Source organism: Branchiostoma floridae, chromosome 12 (genome assembly GCF_000003815.2).
Source record: "Branchiostoma floridae strain S238N-H82 chromosome 12, Bfl_VNyyK, whole genome shotgun sequence".
NCBI classification, from domain to species: Eukaryota; Metazoa; Chordata; class Leptocardii; order Amphioxiformes; family Branchiostomatidae; genus Branchiostoma; species Branchiostoma floridae.
Window position 1 is genome coordinate 4,599,133 of NC_049990.1, and position 19,351 is coordinate 4,618,483.

Consider the following 19,351-nt stretch of genomic DNA (forward strand, 5'->3'; position numbering starts at 1 on the left):
GCCACATAACTTTTGCGTAATCACTACAGCAGGGGCCACTTGTAGAGCTGATTGTGTTCAACTACCATAATTTTCTTTCCAAAAGCTTAGTGCTAAGCAGAGAAAGCAGCATGTATCGTCATTTATATGACGCGGCCGGGACAGAACTGATGATTCCAGGAAAACGCTCTATTTCTATTATTGGGGGCATATTTTCTCTGATGACGTCATGACGTTCCCATAATTCTGTTGGTTCCACTGTCTTTGTTGTGCAAACAGATAAAGCTCAGTGATGAATCTATTCAAATTGCAATACAAGGATGCGGTCAACAAACGTTTGGTGCCGTAAAGCATGTCAAAGTGATTGAACAGCCCGCTTTGTACTAATTGTAGTAGTCTTACTTTTCACCCTTATCTAGCTTCCAGACGTCCTTCAGCACATCCCCTATCCTTATCTGGACACGAAGGACACATTAGACCGTCTAGTCTCTGTGTGCTGGTATGCGAGACAATCGACTAAAAGAGAGAAAACAACTTTCCACAATCTACCAACAAAGCAATCTGGATTAGCACATGCCATGGAATAGTCTTAACATAACACGAAAGTTATGAACGTTTTGCCTTTACGTATACATGTATAAGTGAGGACATTTAAAACTACACCTTTCAGGCTTTGTTTTGTAGGTCGACCTAGCTAGCTTCAACCACTTGTTTGTGTCTTTCAAACTTATCTAAACACTACGGAAACACTAGGCTGTCTTGTTTTTGTGTAATTTTATGTGAGACAATTATGATGTAGAAGCGAGAAATCGTCTCAACATGCCACCAGAACAAAGCCATCTCACCCGAGGCAACACAACAAATCTTAATCTGTTGACGATCTCCGGAATTATCTAGTGATTGTCTGATAATCCTTTCTCTCTAGTCATAACAAGTTAGGCTATCCAGACTTCCTAATGAAACAATAGGGGGAAACAGGTGTACAACATTGTAGCCATAGCTACACCTCGGCGTATTTAGGAACGCACTAACCGATTCATTATATGTATCCTGCTTTTCAGGTAATTGGCTAATGAAGTAAAAATCTCCGTGCGAACATTTCTCCGGTAGGTGTCTGAAAATTAGGTCATGAGCCGGAAAGTCAGTTTCGTATCAACACTATCAACATATTTGGTTCCATTAAATCAAAGTCAGGATGGGAACATTTTCTATTTCTCAAGATCTTTTCACAAAACTGAATATGGGATCGACAACCATGAAAATGCAATGTTTCTTTTCCAAAACTTGATGCAAAGGCAACATGGGGAATAGTACTGGTAATTGGTCATCTTGTGACAGGAGAGAAGTATCATTATGGATTGAACATTTGATATTCAAAACATGCCAATTGAACCAATCCACTATCCATTTACGTTTCATGTCAGCAAATCCACCTATGGGTCAGAAATTGTGTATCTTTCATGACTGAAAAGTTCAACTCATAAGTGTATTATTATAGGAGCCTTCTGGGTACAAACTGCACTGTTATATGGAGATCTGTTATCCGCAAACACCTGTTTAAGACATGGACGCAAAACTATAAACTTTCCATGACTAACTGTCAGCAAACCGAGCCACGGAAAGAGGAAACCATGAAGACATGACCAGCAGTCCTGTCAGGCCATCACCTGACTGTGTTGTTTTGTTAACTAGCGCCTCTGCTATACATAGCTGTGGTAATTGCTGTGACAGACTGTTCGCAGGCCGGATCTCATGTCACTTTATCAGAAAGTGTGCAGGGAAACTAGGGCGTCGTAATGAAGAGGTTATTTGAAGACGGACACCGACAAAGCCACGAGTTCTACGCCCGAGGAAACCATACGATGGCACGCAATACCCGACACCATGTTGGTGATTATGAATTTATACATAGCTGTGCTAATTACGACTGTGACAGGGCTGTCCACATGTCGGGTATCGTGTCACTTCGTCAGAAACTGTGCAGGGAAACTAGGGCATAGTAATGAAGAGGTTATTTGCAGACGGACACCGACAAAGTCACGAGTTTCCGTCTATGTGTTACATCATGAGGTCGTTCAACAAGTTTACGACAGTTGAGGACAGTCGTGAAAGTGTCGTACAAGATTTAGCTGTCTTGTGTCATAAAAATTGTTGTCGTACATGCCTAGAATTCTACGACAGAAGAAACCATGCGATGGCATACAATATCTGACACTAGTGTGTTGATGATTGTGAATCTATACAAATAGTTGTGCTAACATTAATGTGAAACTGCTACATCGTAATGAAGAGGTAACTACATATTTGTGGACACATGGCAACACGTCGGGGACGTTTCTATGACTGTCGTGGATGCGTTGATTCAACTGCCTTATGTCACGAATGAGAAAAATTATGCAACGTACAATAGTAATAATTGTTCTGTGATGTATATCAATAAGGTCCACAGGAATAATAGCTACAATGTAAACTTGGCAAACTAAGCGTGGACCTTAATAAACTCAAACTCTTAAGCAGCACAGGTGACATATGATACCTGGCGCCATGTTGATGATTATGAAGAGATGTACTACATAGGTTATACTTTTACATTGTTCTTATTCAAGCATGAAAGGAACTTCTACAAGTACATATAACTTGGCTTCTGTTGATTCAAACCTATTCAGAGGACACGCAGGAAACTATTTCATCCTATACCAACACATCAACCACCGGTTCAAGCCACCATCTTCACAATTCTCCGGAAAGAAAAAGTAATCGCACACAGTAGTGTAAGCTTTCTGGTATTACCCCGCCCAAAACACGAGTAAAGGAGATCGTTTACACGTCCACACACCTCTCCAAAACAACTGTTGCTCTCCAGAACAAGGATCGTTGAAAAAATGTTAGGACTTTCCCACGCGCTAAAGCATTCCCGAATGTCGTGAATGCCTGAAAGTTTTTCTGACCTGCCACCGTTTCCAAACAGTTCCAAACAGCCAATGAAACCTCACACCCCGACATTGTTGGATATGCCGAAATACAATGGCGACGAGGATCGCTTTCAGTGGAGGCATATAAGTTTGCCGTAAGCGTATAAACTCGGCCACAAGTCAGCCCAACGCTAACGTTACCATCTTCAAAAGATCGTTCCTATTTCCTAACGTTAAGACAACACACGTTACAACTGTGTCATACAGTAAGATGATTTTCAAACCACGAAGTTCAAGGTGAAGTGAAAGACAAAAGAAAACGTCCAACAAAGGTCGCGTAACAAAAGGTAAAATCACCTTCCACGGACTTGAGACAAAAATGTCCTGACAGTTGCTTGGTCTAACAACAACAACACAACTGTACAAGCAACGCTGAGCAGAGTAATGATATATGTTAATACTAATGCACCATCTGGGATCGCTAGAAGGCCTCAGATGACCTCTTTCTACGCTAATTTGGTGTAAAAGTGGCCCTAATCACCGGTTTTCCATGCCACAACCTTTCACACCTCGCTGCTTCGCCCTACATCATTTTTCTTCCTTTTACACCTGTCAAGACCACCTCTAAGACATCCTAGACATACCTAACTTCCTTAGGAGCATCTTCCTTAGCTTCTTCGTTCCCGTCCATGCCTTCCGAGTCCGATATTTTCCGCTCCCTCGAGCAAACCGCGAGCCGTTTCCGAGCGCTCGTCCCCTGCCTATTTACGGTGAAAACACCTCCCACAATAGCGTGTACCGAGCCGTCAGAGGCAGAAACGGTATCCCCCTTCCACGGTATCATGACACCACCCCTTCTGTAAGGCCATCGCCAAAAGACAATGGCGAGCCTTCTCCGGACAAACGCGTCGCTGAAATCCTATAGTACACGGCTTAGAACGGTGTTTCTATGGCTCTACCACCTAAGTGGGGACTGGCGCGAGTGTTCCCTTTTTACCTTGTACCTGCGCGTAGACGGGTGGCTTACCTGTGACCTACCTGTACGTCAGGTGGGCTAGCCTGCGGGCACGTCCTGTCAGGTAGACCCCTGTGGCGCGCTCGTAAAACCGAGATTCTGATTCCAAGCAGGGGTCTGACGAGTAATGTGCTATCGGGTGTTCCGATCTCCCTATGGGGCTCGGTTTTCCTGTGCTTTACCTGTGCTTAACCCAGTAGATTTAAAAGCATGTCTTAATCAATTTATCGCCCGTCTGTATGTATGTGTATGAGAGGCTGCAAAACAGCAGAGAAGCGATATAGTGTATAATGAATGTCAGAGCTAGAAGCGACTACATATATACATGTACATGTAGTATATGATAAACGCTAGCCTCTACCAGGCTACGTGGATCGGTGGTCTAATTGTAGAAATTGGACAAATAGAGTCAATAGTACGCTAGGGGAGTCGGCCGGCCAGAAAAAAACATTATCCTCACCACGATAAACGCCGGAGCGAGCTACCCAGGCTAGTAGATTTAGGCATGTCTTAATGAATTTATCACCGCCCGTATGTGAGTATGCAGGTAGCAGGACCTGAGCCGCCGTTTTCTATCTAGTCATAGCGTTAAACACCAGCCGACACGAGAAAAGGCAAGGAGGATTTCCTTCTAAGTGATATTGTATAAATCCAGATTTCGTTGTGCTTAACGCTAGGGATGGAGAGACCCCCGAGAGTGTTATAGGATCATTGTGCTTTTAAGACATTACTGTCTTTTTTTGTTCTTCGGAATGCGGGTCAAAGTCTTTAACGTCTTAAGAAATTAGAAAGCCGCTCTCTTTTAAGTACATTCTTCTAGTATTAAGATTACGGTCCCAAAATTGAGCATTTCTCGAGAAGAACACCTTCATGTGACTGACATGTGCAACCACTAGCAAGATAAGCAATTCGATAGGGTTAATCTAACTAATGGCAAGAGAATATTTCTATGGTGTTCTAATATTACATGAATTTATGTGCCTTTAATTTACGCCATTACCGTAGTGTTATTGTAAGATCTTTGACCACCTAACACGTAACATGTCACTGAACACTTCAGTATTACAAAGCATTGTAACATCCGTGCTTGTAAAATTTTAAGTTATAAGAATAATTAAAAGATGGCGTAAGAAATATGAGAAGAATAGGTTAACGATCTTGTCGCAAAAGGAATGCAGAATTCTCGGAAAAACTATGCGTGACCAACATGGCACATCTGTTGTGGTCAGAGAAGGTATGGTATCAATAATTATAATTCCACAGCGGCTTCGGACGCGCCCCGTCTCCATGGCAACGACAGAACAGGCCAAAGGTCAGGGTAGCATCGGAATAGATACGTACGCGCCTATCATATACACCCCTTGGGGAGGCTTTGGAACTGATGGTATATCTCTATTTAGCTGTTATCTCTGTTTATGTCTCCCTATATAGCTATGTGACACTCACTAGTCGCGATGAAATGTCAGTGAAAACACACATACAAAGCACAGGTCTACTTGTACATCAACGCCCGTACAGTACACAAATAAACAACTACAAATTACTGTGGCGAAGACAACACCAAAACTAACACCAAAACTAGCCTGGTATCGAGCCGTGTCATTTCTCCCAGTCTCTTCTGCCCTCTCCAGAGCAATGATACGGCTGGATAACAGGCTACACTAGAACATCTAGACTCAACAACTTTTGCTAAATTACAAAATCACGTTGACAGTGACTGTCACAACCCAACACCTAACATGAATTGGCGAGCAAGATCATTGCAATTGCGTTTTAGATCGAGTAGCATACCCCAGACTGTGTAACGCTGGTACAACGACCATACCTACCATGAATCGAATGATTATTTAGATATCCTAAAGACACACTACACTGATACCTTAGTGTGTCCAATGCTTTCGACAAGCTATTAGCCTCAGGATTCCTATATACATGTATACGTATCCCTCACATATATCAGCACCAAGAGACCACGTCTAGCGAAATAATAGACGCTAAACAAGGACGACAACAACAACAACAACATAATAGGCTTCTCCTCACAAAATGAGTCATCTCCAACTAAATCTATCAACCATTGATATCAGAATTGAAAAGGAAATGTATACCTCTGAAGACACTACAGCTTTTCCTCCCTCCCGTTCACAAGACTCCTTGACACCTGAGACACTTACGAAAACACTTAAAGACTCTCCCGGAGGTGTGTTATTCCTCGAAGATCCATACATAGGTGATCACCCGGAGACGGACAAAGGAAGGATTAAGACGATTGAAAGAGACTTTCTTAAAGACGAGGTAGGTGGGAAGACGCTTCCGGAGGCTTCGCCACACACGGGGTGACGACTGATGAGCTATTTATAACGTGAGCGGGTCCATGTGGTCAGGTGACCTGGGTTCTAGCCTCTCCCGTTGTAGCCTGGGTGCCAGACTGTTTCCAGGGCCTACACAGACCAACTTCTCGGCTGTAGGACCTGTAGGGCCATTAAACCCCCAAGGAAGTTCTACAGCAGGCCCCCTGAGTTAGACAGACATTTCTATTGAGATCGGACTGGAGTCTGGTATCCAGGCTATCCTAAGTGGCCTTCCGGGGATTGAGGCAAAATTTCCTTATGGCAGTCGGGGGTATGTTAGTTTTTGTTACACCTGTACCAAAAAGTTGGTCTGTGTACGCCCTTGTAACAGTCTGTATTCGAGGCTACAAGTGAGAGGGTCCGTACATGTGTCAGGTGGTGGCCTGTGTTGACTTAGCGCGAGACGTACCGTGACCGAGTTGACCCCATCAGAACGACAGGGGGCAGTTAGGACGATAAGGACGTCAACTGGCCAGAAAAACTGGGCCACGCGTAGCCTCAATAGCCTGACTCTCTGGGGTTATTTTCTCCGCCTTTTTTTGCTCGTAATACACTTTTTCTGGCCATTTCTTTTTGTACTGGGTCGCTGATTGCCGGCCATCGCTGATTACTGGCCCCGTAATGGTCAATTGACACCGAAGAAATGGCCAGAAAAAGTGTATCATGAGCCATAAGAAGGCCCCAGAGACCCTGCTATGGAGGGTAGACACGCGAAGCTTTTCTACTTGTCTCCATAAATCTCTTTTTGTGATCAACTGGACATTCCCTGGACGCCAGCGACCGGCTAATTTTCCGGGCAAAGTCTTTACCCTATTTGGAAAACTTACTAGTACTAGTATTTGTTAGCCACCAAACGAGTCAGGTACATAGGTGTAGAACGAAGTAAATAGAATCCTCGGCTAGGTATGAACGGTAGAGCGACGGATGCTATCAGTGAAAATCAGAGAATAATCAGAGAATCATCAGATATTCACAACTTTTAAATATGATACAATGTCCAGAAAACGTAAATTATAGAAAACGTCAATAATAGTCCTAAGACCAGGAGAGTTTAATAGTCGGCGAGAAGGTTGATATTTCCCTCTCTGTATCGGCCGATGAAAACTCCTCAGGTCGCTGGAAATCTAGTAGAAAATGGCCAAATATAACAGATCATAACAGGTTACAAACTGTACTCCTCGGTCATCTAACTCCTCTGACGTTTTTTTCTCTTCTGTCTTATCTGGCCAATTTTTACTATTTTTCCAGCGACCTGCGGAACCTGGTAGACGCTAACTTGGATACTATCAAGAGCACTAAAACACCTGCTGGTCAACAGACACAACACCAGCAAATTGGTGTCTGATTTACCCACCAACTATCGGCTTACCAAGTTGTGTTTAGCTACCGGATATCGTGTGGGAAAACTGGTTGCACAGTCATGCCCAATGAACTATGTCTATTTGACGGGAAGTTCGGAGTAAAAGTGATAGGACAAATTAGCGCACAATCAAGCTTAGGCTATATTTAGCAAGCAAACACCTACGAGCACCCTCGGCTGATAATTTACTATTCAGTACAGCATGCAGAATGCCATTCCATTGCACAACGGATTAACGCATACTTCTGTTAACTGCACGAAATCCCAAACCGGTGCGGTCCAGCTCGATAACTTCGCATTATTGCACCAGCCGGATAATTGCACGAAATACGCTGACAAATAGGCTATGCGATTAAACGGCTTCTTCTGTACTTCAGAAGCAATGAATGAATGAAGATCTTTATTGCACATTTTTGCCCCACTAGGCTAAGTACAGGTCACATGATCACATATTTGTAACAATGGAAACAATCATTCACATCTATATATGCAGATGGCCTAATCTATTCTAGGACATCGACTTCCTCTCGCTTCTTGGTAATTGTAGCTAGCTGTATGGTTGGTTAGAGTTGGTTTTATCAAAAGCTGTCAGGAATACAAATTTCTCTTTACTACTCAAGTATCTCAAGTAACAATAGATAAACCCGTCAAACAGAAATGGAGACAGAAAGGACAACACTACCTGCATGAGCGCCCGGTTAGCTCAGTCGGTAGAGCATCAGACTTTTAAGCGACCTGTGGCGATCTGAGGGTCAGGGGTTCAAGTCCCCTATCGGGCGAAAGGTTTTAGACACGACAGACGTTTTAAATGTTTCTTTGTCATGGTGGTATTGCTCTATCACTTCTGCGTGTAACAAAACTGTAGATGAATGTTTCCAGAAAATCTTGACGGCGCAATGACCTCATATTTATGACGATATTTAAACGTCCTAAGTGGCTGTCAATCAGAGCTCTGTAAAATTTCAATAGAGCCATTGCAAAACATTTTTTATAAAAGTTACTAGAAGATTAAAATGTACTTAAAGCGGCTAATTTTGATAGCGTTACTTCGCTGTAGGGATTTTCAAAAATCAGATTGATTAAGTTTTTACATTGAGAGTTACACGTGTTAATCTGTCAGTTTATAGATAATTTCTTACTTCTAAATCAAATATATTTCATTCCACCCGTGGCAAAAAGACACGAAACACAACTAGTACTTATGTGTGTCTCCTTCTTGTTATGTCCTCATAGGACAAGAATGCATCGTCAAAGCTTCCCATGTCATAAAAGATCATAAAAACGTCACGCAAGTTTCCAGTCTGAATTCCAGAGCGACTTATCTCACAACAAAAACACAGCCGAAGCTATCGTATGTCTGCGTTATTTATACTGACATACCGAAGCAGGTCCTTGCTGACATGATATATGACTGTTTCAAGAGAAGCTATGCTATCTGGTCATTCCATCGCGCAGTTGCTAACCCACGTGACCCAGCTGACCTAGCTACCGTAACTAGGGCATAAACAGTAAAACATGTCGTCTGAAAATGACGTTTGACAGTCGGCCTCAGTCTCATGGATTAGCTGCAAATTTTGAGCTACAGCGGCGGCAGAGGATGGATATAGAAATGCAAGCACGAGGAAATTCAAATATGAAAACATCACTGGACCAAAGTAAGTGGAATGCCCTTATGTCTAATTTTAGAATTTTATAATGAACATTACACCATACATGACAGTGTTAAATACTTTAAAGTTCATGCACTTTTAAAATTATTTTTTGTAATGCCATAAATAGACAGTTTAATTAATTGATAAATGAATAAATAATGCAGATTTCACCGTAAACTAGAAGTATTTTAATGCAGTTACTTCAGTATCATTTATAGTTAGTTATTATGACAGGTAGGGTTTACTAAGATAAATGTAAATTGATATATGTAATATGGGTTATTCTAACCTTACCAAAAGCTATTTCTAACGTATTCATATCATTTATAAATGTATGAGACACGATTACTTTTACTTCATAGCAGACGGACACAATCTCCGATGTGATCAGTAAGCATTGGTGGTACAACGTCATCTGTCTTGCAGTTATGCGTACTATCGCTAGGTGTCGTTAATCCAGCGATTTGAGTTGCTGTAGGACATCTTTCCGCCGTCTTCTGCCTTTGTTTCTTGTTTTACACCTTTGTTTGACCATTACGCTGGTTCTAAACGACACTTACTACTTGTAGAAAGTAATTTTGTGGACTGACATGGTCGTACATAAGGTTTAAAACGATATTTGTGACGCTAAACATTGCAAAAGGGGGAGGGTGACTCAGCGAAATTCGAGACCATTCAAGCTGTCATTGTACGTATTGTCGGTTCGTTCTTTTGCTAACCGAGTTAGTAACAAGCTTTTCAGCACGAAAGCGATCTAGAATTTAAAATACCGGCAGCAAAAATAGTGAACAAAACGTTTCAACTAAGATGTTATGTAAGTTGTGAGTACATATACACTGGAACTATCACCGCAGACAAGTCGCCCGGTTAGCTCAGTCGGTAGAGCATCAGGCTTTTAAAAGCCTTGCCGCGGGACTACGGCAACCTGAGGGTCAGGGGTTCAAGTCCCCTATCGGGCGGAAAGTTTTGCTCCTTGTTTTTACCGACTTTAAAGTCTTTTCTAGTAATATTTCCTGTAAGCTTCTTGTTTTTTTTGTTACGATAAGAATTTTTTATAACATTTTTTCGCAAAAATTTAAGGTTGAAGTAGTCGACATGTCATTTTGGGTGAAGTCGCAAGGGGGAGTATGCATACGCATGCATGGCGTATGAAGGTGTGACAGCATTTGCCAATATTGAAAAAAAATACGATAATTTGTCGCATCCAATACCTTACCGATTGGTGTCGAATGCGTTATTTTGTTGAAGAAGTTTTAATCCTTTAACTCATTTACTGTAGTTGTTGTGTCAATATTTTCTTCCCGTGCGCAAATAGGCAGTCTCCAGATGCACATGTTCTGTACTGTACTGCATATATACATACTATTAGGCGTTTTCTACATTGTTAAGAGGCCATATAAAACGGCACGGGCGACGTTTTGGGGGCGGTGAAGGAAAGGACCCTGGATTTACAATGTATACAGACAAACAGGGAAGCACTCTCACACAAGCAGTCCAATTAACAACCTGCTGTTGTCACCAAGAACATTTCAAATACGGAACTATGGAACTACTGATCCTAAATTTAATAGGATATTACGAGATATCTTTGTAGTTGTCAGACTCAAAAGACGGTATTTTACACCACAACAAAAGTTAAACCACTTTCATCCTGTCTAATTAGATTTGTGTTGATTTCAAGTGTGTCCATGGCAAACTAATATTTAATTTGGCATGTTGTTTTTTCTGTGGAACAAGTGCCTGTTTCACCAACAAGGTGATAAATCTTCAATTACAGGGTGTTTAGGTACGAGGATTTATGTTGTAGTGTTTGTGTTGGTTACTAAGCCTTGTTATATGGACACAATTCATGTCAGACTTCCGCATTTATACATTACTAGGTAACAAATTGTAGTAAATGCAAGAACAATAGGTTTACCTGGACGCTTGTCTTTGGAGTGGTATACCGGTAGAAAAACATTGTTTTTAGTTTTCGTGAAAAGTCTAGGTGGAGTAGAAAATTCTGGCTGATTTTTTGTTAGAAAATAATTTGTAGCTTTTGACTTTGCTTCGGTAAGTCACCAACCATAACGGAAATAATACTCTACAAGGGAAACCATAAGGGCAAGTGTAAGTCACTTAACACTTGCTTAGTCAACATGCCATCCCTCTTCTAGTGTTGGGAAATCAACCGTGATACAAAGAATGTTCTTGTCCCAACTGTAGTAGTAGGTAGATAAAGTGTAACTCGTAACTCAACGCTTGTTTTGTTCACATACTTTCCCTCCCCGCTACACATCACAGAGAGTAAGTGAGCATGAACCCGTCCTTTGTGAGAACAGTGTTTCCCCAAAGCAGGCTCTCTGGGCCTTTTTGCTGGCCGTTTCTTTTTGAACTGCAGCTGGGCCGCTTGTACTGCCGGCCCATAGAGCCTGCATGTATACAGAGAGCCTGAGAGAGAGCCAGAGAGCCTGCTATGGAGACTAGTTTGCCCACAGCGGATCAGTTAAAGACAACCTTCTCGGCACGGCTGTGGCCGGTGGTAGTTAGTCTCTACCAGACTGACTACGCTGGCTATTATCAGGAGATAATTTGCCAGGGGAGTTTTGCTACCAAAAGGAGTTGGCCTGGTCGGGCGCGCAGGGAAACATGAACCTGAGCATGGACTGACTCCCCTGGCCAATTTCCCGATTTTTTCCCCCGAATTCTGGGATCCCCGCACCCCCGTATGAGAGCCTGGAGGGGGCTAGGTGGTACTAGTAGTGTTGACAGCCTGCCTTTGTGAAAACATTGTTTCCCACAACGGAGAGACAACGTTATCAGCACGGCTGTACCCGGTGGTAGTGTTGACAGGTGTGTTTAACGGACACACGAGATGCGATGAAAGGTGTTTTCAGTGAAAGGGCCTGTGGGTTGCTACTTTTTATGGGCAAGGGTAGACAAGGGAGGAGTTTGTCTGGGTGTGTGAGACTGAGTGAGCGAGTGAGAGTGAGTGAGTGAGTGGGCGGTAAGTTAGTGGGTGAGTGACTGAGTGAGCGAGCGTGTGAGTGAGTGAGTGAGTGAGTGAGTCACTGAGAGACAAAGAGTGATTCAGAGTATGTGTGCACACATACGTCTTTGTATATGCTGTGAGTTTGTAAGTGTGTGTGTGTGTGTGTGTGTATGTATTTACGTGTGTCTGTGCTTTCTAATTTCCAAGCAGATGTTAGGCTGTGTTGTTTCTCTGACATGTTGGAATTGGTGCAAAAACGGGACCTCCCAAACAACGTCAAAATTTCCTTCTAACATCTGCTTTGCTTGCAGATCAAATTTACCGCCTAGCTTTATCCGTAATCGTGTATTTGTATTCCAATCGTACACAGATCACAATCTAATAAACCTATTGTAGCGTATCATGTTGCAATAAGCTTTGATTAAACAGAATTCTGGTGGTGAGGTGAGCGACAAGTAATCCAATTAAAAGGGGATTTGTGTTCGTTAACTCTTGCGGGAGGAACTGAATGGAGGGAAAACAAAGCGTTGAGCAAACGACGTTTCTTTTATCACACGTTGGCGCGGCTACAGTTCTATTCCTCACACGTTTTGACGTATGACATTTTTCTACACCCAGCCGTAAAGGAGTCAGAGGTTCGGCACAATTGCAACTGTCGTTAGATCCGCTTAGGCGAAGTACTAAGCACACAGGTACCGAGGGGATGGTGGAACGCACACAGAGAGGAACCTCGGCGGTGTTTGGTCTCTAGTGAGAGGCAATACTTCAACTCATGATGTTAAGTTGGTATCTCACTGCACTTGTGACACCGGTGCTGCACTGCTGGGTTCGTAAGATTATTTAACGAATTTCAGAGATATTGAAGAGCGAATTTTCTTACTTTTTGTGTCTTTTGTTGTCTTCTAAGTCATACTTTTACGTATTACGTAATATCTAAGTTATGAAAAAAGTTGGTGTAAATAACACAACAGTGGCGCAGTGAACGAACCCCGCGGTACAGCAACGGTTCCTGAATTTCCCAAGTGCAGTGAGATGCGACCCCTTTAGCGATGACTCTAGCGCGTTATGCAAGATATGTAATTACCGTTCTCTCAAAACCTCAGACCCTTAATTCTAAATCCCCCAGCCTTCTCTCCGTACCAAAGTTGTTTTGTTTAGTAAGTTCATGCCTTGGTAAGGCAGGGTTAACGAAAAAAGCTTTACAACAAACGGAAAACACAGAAACCCATTGACAGCCATTGTTAGTTTTACACAATCAAACAATCTTACAAGCACGCACAAAGCAACAACTACCGGTGTAAACATAGTCTCTTTGGCTGGGATAGAAATAGAGAAAAAGACAAGGAACTGGCTGGGTAATCCTTCACAAAGCGTCTGATGTCCTTTCGGATAAACCCACAGTGCACACACACGCCGTGACAACATGATTTATATCCACTCTTGAGTCGAACAACTCCTCCGGTGGTGTGACCATTGTACGGCTATGTGTGTCCGCGGAAGTACACGTGAATGAAAGAAATAGTCCATAGCAGCTAATCATGGAGCTATTCAAGTCTCTTTTCTAACAAGCGGAAACCTTTCAGTGGTTTCTGTTGTGGTTTGCAAGCAGATGTTTGGTGCATGTATATGTCAGGATCTAGGAAAGTGTTACGATTTTGACACACGATTTTTATCCCAAGATATGCATGCTTGGGGATTTTAGTGTCTGTCGTACGAAAAGTTATGTTGTTGAAAGGCAGTTCTAGGGAAATGTATCGTTACCATGTTCTATTTGTAATGCTGTAGTTTCTCTCAAAAATACTATTTTACCTCCCAAAATATGCAAAAGACTGAAAAGTTGGGGAGGCCGGGGCTGCAAAGTACCGCGACCTTGACATCGAACGTTCGATAAAAAGTTCAAGGTCAAACAGGACTCCCTCCCCCAACAAAAGCAAACCTAAGCAGGGTATAAATAGGTACGTGCTAAGTGCCTTACCGCGAAATCCTAAAGCCAAACATTGACTTTAAACCCACAATCTCAGTCATCCCTTCTCATTCTTAGTTCAAAGATGTTTTTGAGTCACAAGTACGCCCAGCGGCGAAGATAAGAATCCAACACCGAACGAAGAACGTCATTTCCCTCTTTGTGGCTCTACTAACGTATAAATACATGTACAGGCACAGAAGCTGTAAAAGGATCGTCGTTGAGTTAAAGCTAGAGTACTTTTAGGGAGATACTAGTAAAAGATATGAAAACCCGACTGCACTTCCACAGGAAGCTATCATGTGACCTACACAAGGTGAAACTTGGTCTAGCCGACACCCACCCAAATACTAAATATCATCAAGATCCATCTGTAACTCGACTTATGCTGTCCACTTTCATCCGACAACAATTACAAACGGCACCTAAAGCAAAACCTCCTTGGCGAAGATAATTTGACGTGCAGTCATGATCAATGAACCTTTAAAACACACTTACACCTGCCTGTTTCACTGACATTCATTGCCATCCATGCGGGCACTAATGAACGAGCCATACGTGCATGTTTGTAGGTAGTCTGGCGATGTAGTCTGAGGTCTACAAAGTAAACGTCCTTAAGCTTCCCTTGCCTCATGGCGGATAAGGCGGTGCCCATCTCCGTTTCAGTAGCCCTGGGCCACACAACTTTGTGTAATCACTAAAGCAGGGGCCAGTCCACTGGTAGTGATGTGTGTTCAACTTTCATACCCTTTCTCAAATGCTGAGTGCTAAGTAGAGAAATTAGCATGTAGAATTTTTAAAGTCTTTGGTATGACTCGGCCGGGGATTCAACTGACGACCTTCCGACTGCAAGATGAACACTCTTCCCACTCGAGGTCTACATAGTCAGCAAAAGTTGCTGAACAAATCGTCATTCTACTCACGAATAAGGTCACATCTTAAGGCATGATGTATGTCGAGTCTTAATGCTCCGAACGGGAGGCAGAACTCGACTTGGGGTTTCTTCAACCCCCTTGAGACGCGACTAAGGTCACATCTTGAAAGTCATGATGTGTGTCAAGTTTTCATACATCTTGAGCGGTTAAGGTCTTAAGCCTTCTGTATGTCAAGTTTTCAAACATCTTGGGAGGTTGAGGCCGACTTAAGCCGATAAGGATTCAAGATAGGAAATTTCCTGCTTTTGTTATGTTGGGGGAGGTTAAAATTGATTTGGGCCTGCTGCTTAGTCATGATGTACACCAAGTTTTCATACATCTTGGGAGGTAGAGGTCGACTTAAGCCTACTGCTTAGCCCATGAGGATTTAAGATCGTCCTTAGATAGGAAATTTCCTGCTTGGGTGCTATGTTTAGGGAGGTTGACATTGACTTGGGCCTGCTGCTTAACCAATAGGCAGTAAAAAATAGATTTTGACACGTCGAGACCCTGTCAAACCGCATCTTAGAACCGCTGCTTCTTTAGATGAGAAATTGGACGAGTCACATGGTCGCTTCTTAGTCTTAACTTTAAAGCCTTAAGGGCTCAAGGACCCCCACCCTAAACACGTCGGAAGTGGCCTATCAATGTCTTAGTCAATGTCAATGTCCTTCGCTTTCTGAGTCTTAGAAGGTTAAAATCCACTTAAGCCTGTTGCTCAGCAGATAAGCTCAGGGTTTAGCCTTGACGTGTCTTAACTCAACAAGATTAAGTCTTGGAATCTCCACTTCTTTGGACGATTGGGGTTAAAGATTTCCCTTGCTGCGTATGCTGTGTCGTAGGTCGTGTACCCAATTCTAGCATAGAATGGTTGAGCGACGTTGGCAGGGTTAGTCTTCTTTGGACAAGAAATTCCATGCATTTACAATGTTTGGGAAGGTCAAAATTTACTTGAGCCTGTTGCTTTCCCGATAAGGCCCCAGGGTTACCTTTGAAGCGTCTTAAGTCAAATCGTACGTCTTGGAATCTCTGCTTCCTTGGACGATTGTTTAGGACTTGGCTGAGGTTAGAAAATATTCCCTAGCTGCGGTAGACTGTGTCGTAGGTCGTGTCCCCAATTCAACCATAGAACAGTTGAGCGACGTTGGCAGGGTCAGTCACTAAATAGGGCCATGGGCAACGTCTGCGCTTCTTTGGACAAGAAATTCCCTGCATTTACAATCTTTGGGAAGGTCGAAGTCGACTTGAGCCTGTGGCTTTTCCGATAACGGTTCAGGATTTACCCATAAAGCAGCTTAAGCCAGCAAGCTTACGTCTTGGAAACTCTGCTTCTTTGGACGATTGTTTGGGACTTGATTGAGGTTAGAAAAGGTTCCCTATCTGTGGTAGGCTGTGTCGTAGGTCGTGTCCCCAATTTTTCCTTAGATCGGTTGAGCGACGTTGGCAGGGTCAGTCGCTAAATAGGGCCATGGTCAATGTCTTCGCTTCTTTGGACAAGAAATTCCATGCATTTACAATGTTTGGTGAGGTCGAAGTCGACTTGAGCCTGTGGTTCAGGATTTACCCATGAAGAAGCTTAAGCCAGCAAGATCGCGTCTTGGAATCTCTGCTTCTTTGGAGTGATTGTTTGGGACTTGATTGAGGTTAGAAAATGTTCCCTATCTGTGGTAGACTGTGTCGTAGGTCGTGTCCCCAATTCTACCATAGAACAGTTGAGCGACGTTGGCAGGGTCAGTCGCTAAACAGGGCCGTGGTCAATGTCTTCGCTTCTTTGGACAAGAAATACCCCACATTTACAGTGTTTGGGAAGGTCGAAGTCGACTTGAGCCTGTGGCTTTGCCGATAACGGTTCAGGATTTACCCATGAAGCAGCTTAAGCCAGCAAGTTTGCGTCTTAGAATATCTGCTTCTTTGGACGATTGTTTGGGACTTGATTGAGGTTAGAAAAGGTTCCCTATCCGTGGTAGACTGTGTCGTAGGTCGTGTCCCCAAATCTACTATTGAAAAGTTGAGCGACGTTGGCAGGGTCAGTCGCTAAACAGGGCCATGTTCAATGTCTCCGCTTCTTTGGACAAGAAATTCCCCACATTTACAGTGTTTGGGGAGGCAGAAGTCGACTTGAGCCTGTTTCTTATCCGACAAGGCCTGAGGATTTACCCTTCGGAATCGCCCAAGATTTCGTCTTGGAATATCTGCTTCCTTGGACGATTGTTTAAGACTTGGCTGAGGTCAGAAATGATTTCCTAACTGCGTACACTGTGTCAGAGGTCGTATCCCCAATTCCATCACAGATCGGTTAAGCGTCAATGAGCGACGTCGGCAGGGGTAAGGCTCTAAACGGGGTCACGGTCAATGTGAAGATTTTCCACCCGACTGAAGTTCTGACGTGAAGGCTTGACCTCAGGGGCTAACCAGAGTCGGCTGCTGCCAGTATGTATTATTCGTCCAGAGGAACTAACAAAACGGTCAGAACTAGTCCTCTGGGTTGCTGAAACTCCATCTTCCAATTGCAATGCAGGATAATCTCCAAGCAGATCCTACGGTAGCATAAGATAGTAAGTGGAGTTTGATAGGATCCTAGCGATTAGCTGTTAATAGCCTTTGAGCCTCCGTCCCCGAGCAGAGGTTGGTGGGAAGGTCGGTCGAAAAACAATTATGAAAGGAAAAGGTCACGACTTTTCCCACCAACCTCTGCTTGGAGAGTATGAAGAGCTGCCAGAGGAGTGAAGCCGGCCTAGGAGTGTGTTTGGCTACCGGAGGCCGATGACACCCTTTCGCCAACCATACGCCTTAGCCAGCTTTGATAGTATTTTATGCCACTGGTAAATCTGCCTGGAGATTATTGCAGGACTCTCCCTAAGGCCATGTAGATTTGATTACATTGTATATGGGTGACATCCTCGCGCGCATCAATTTTCAACTGTTTCAAAAAAGTTTTCGACCATGATGTAAATCGTACAAAGATCGTACGTGATGTTTGGGTATACCTCTGTCACATTTGGCGAAAATCGATCGGACGACGATTCTGCGGCAATCGCCCGAGCCTCGCTTATAATAATAACCTAATTGCACAACAATTGTACAGGGTACAAAGTATAGCTTATATGAGACAGGGACGGTTTCATGTGAAAAATACGCGCAACCCTCTGTCGATCTTAAATATGGCCGATCTTCCATCGATACGCCCGAAGGTCGTGGATATTGTGATAGGGGTATTTGAAGATAATTTTTTTGCGACTTAATTCCTCAAAATTTGACCATTTAGGGAACGAGTTACAGACCTACAGCACCATCTTGCTCTAAATTCATGGGAAGAGCTTTCAACTCCATGCCCCGAAGAAGGTCAAAGTCAAAGACAAAATATGCCAACAAAGTTGGCAACATATCAACCACATCGTTTTTGTCCTATTAGTCTATTCATGCGCTAATTGTAAGCTCGTTAACGTTAGCGTCTCCGGATCATTAGAGAGGTAAACACGCCTGTATTATAACAAATGAATGGTACAGTGATTGTCATATGGTAAATAAATGCATAATAAATCTTACTAGATTCGAATTATAAAACAATAAAGCTTAACATACGTGAATCCCCTGTATCTCGATACAATCAGATGGGGCTAGATTTCTTTTCTAATTTCAATGCAATGTTTTCTGTATCTACCAATTATTGCATTGTGACAGTTGCAAACATACACCAGAAATACCTGCACAGATTCAATTCTACCAGCACTAGAAACCTGCATATGCCCAGTACATGGACTAGTGCCGGTAGACATACATAGAAATACCTGCACAGCTCCAGCACTAACCTGTATTTTCGAGCCCTGTCATTATTCATTGCCTCATTGTGAGCTCGTTAGAGGCGAATCATTAGAGAGGTAAATACGCCTGTGTAACTACCGACCGGTGGGGAGTCAATTAACTTTGGAACATAATAAATGTCCTGTATAAAGTGATGTGACTCAATTAGAGCGGTACAACAAAGTCTGTCGGGTTGAGAAAATAGTTATTTTTCATCCACGTACCCCCTAAAAAGTCTTACGAGGACTGCCTTGTCACCTAATCTCCAAGCAGATCCTACGGTAGCATAAGGTAGTATCAAAAGCTGTCAGAGGAGTGAAGCCGGCCTAGGAGTGCACATGTGTTTTGCTACCGCTTCACTCCCCTGACAGCTTTTGATACTATCTTACGGCTACCGTAGGATCTTCTTGGAGATTATATAATCTATATAGCC

The 19,351-nt window shown here is 43.1% G+C and overlaps 1 protein-coding gene and 2 non-coding genes across 5 annotated transcripts in view; 2 read left to right on the forward strand and 1 right to left on the reverse strand.

Moving 5' to 3' along the window:
* Nucleotides 1–19,351, reverse strand: part of LOC118428148 (protein FAM124A-like) — a 29,178-nt gene that overhangs the window by 8,355 nt on the left and 1,472 nt on the right. Inside the window, exon 1 of one of the 3 annotated variants that reach the window (XM_035838141.1) lies at nt 6,015–6,274. The exons of 1 other annotated variant lie outside the window; for it this stretch is intronic. Coding sequence is in view for 1 of the 2 variants with exons in the window: in XM_035838139.1 (XP_035694032.1) it covers nt 3,536–3,735 (200 nt within the window). In the remaining variant the exon portion in view is untranslated. Of the gene's footprint in view, nt 1–3,535; nt 3,885–6,014; nt 6,275–19,351 lie in introns of those variants that run through there. One more of the 3 variants, XM_035838139.1, reaches the window with a different exon arrangement.
* Trnak-uuu lies at nt 8,310–8,396 on the forward strand. The gene is given in 2 exon segments: nt 8,310–8,346; nt 8,361–8,396. It is a non-coding gene; the product is annotated as a tRNA-Lys (tRNA).
* Trnak-uuu lies at nt 10,131–10,228 on the forward strand. The gene is made up of 2 exons: nt 10,131–10,167; nt 10,193–10,228. It is a non-coding gene; the product is annotated as a tRNA-Lys (tRNA).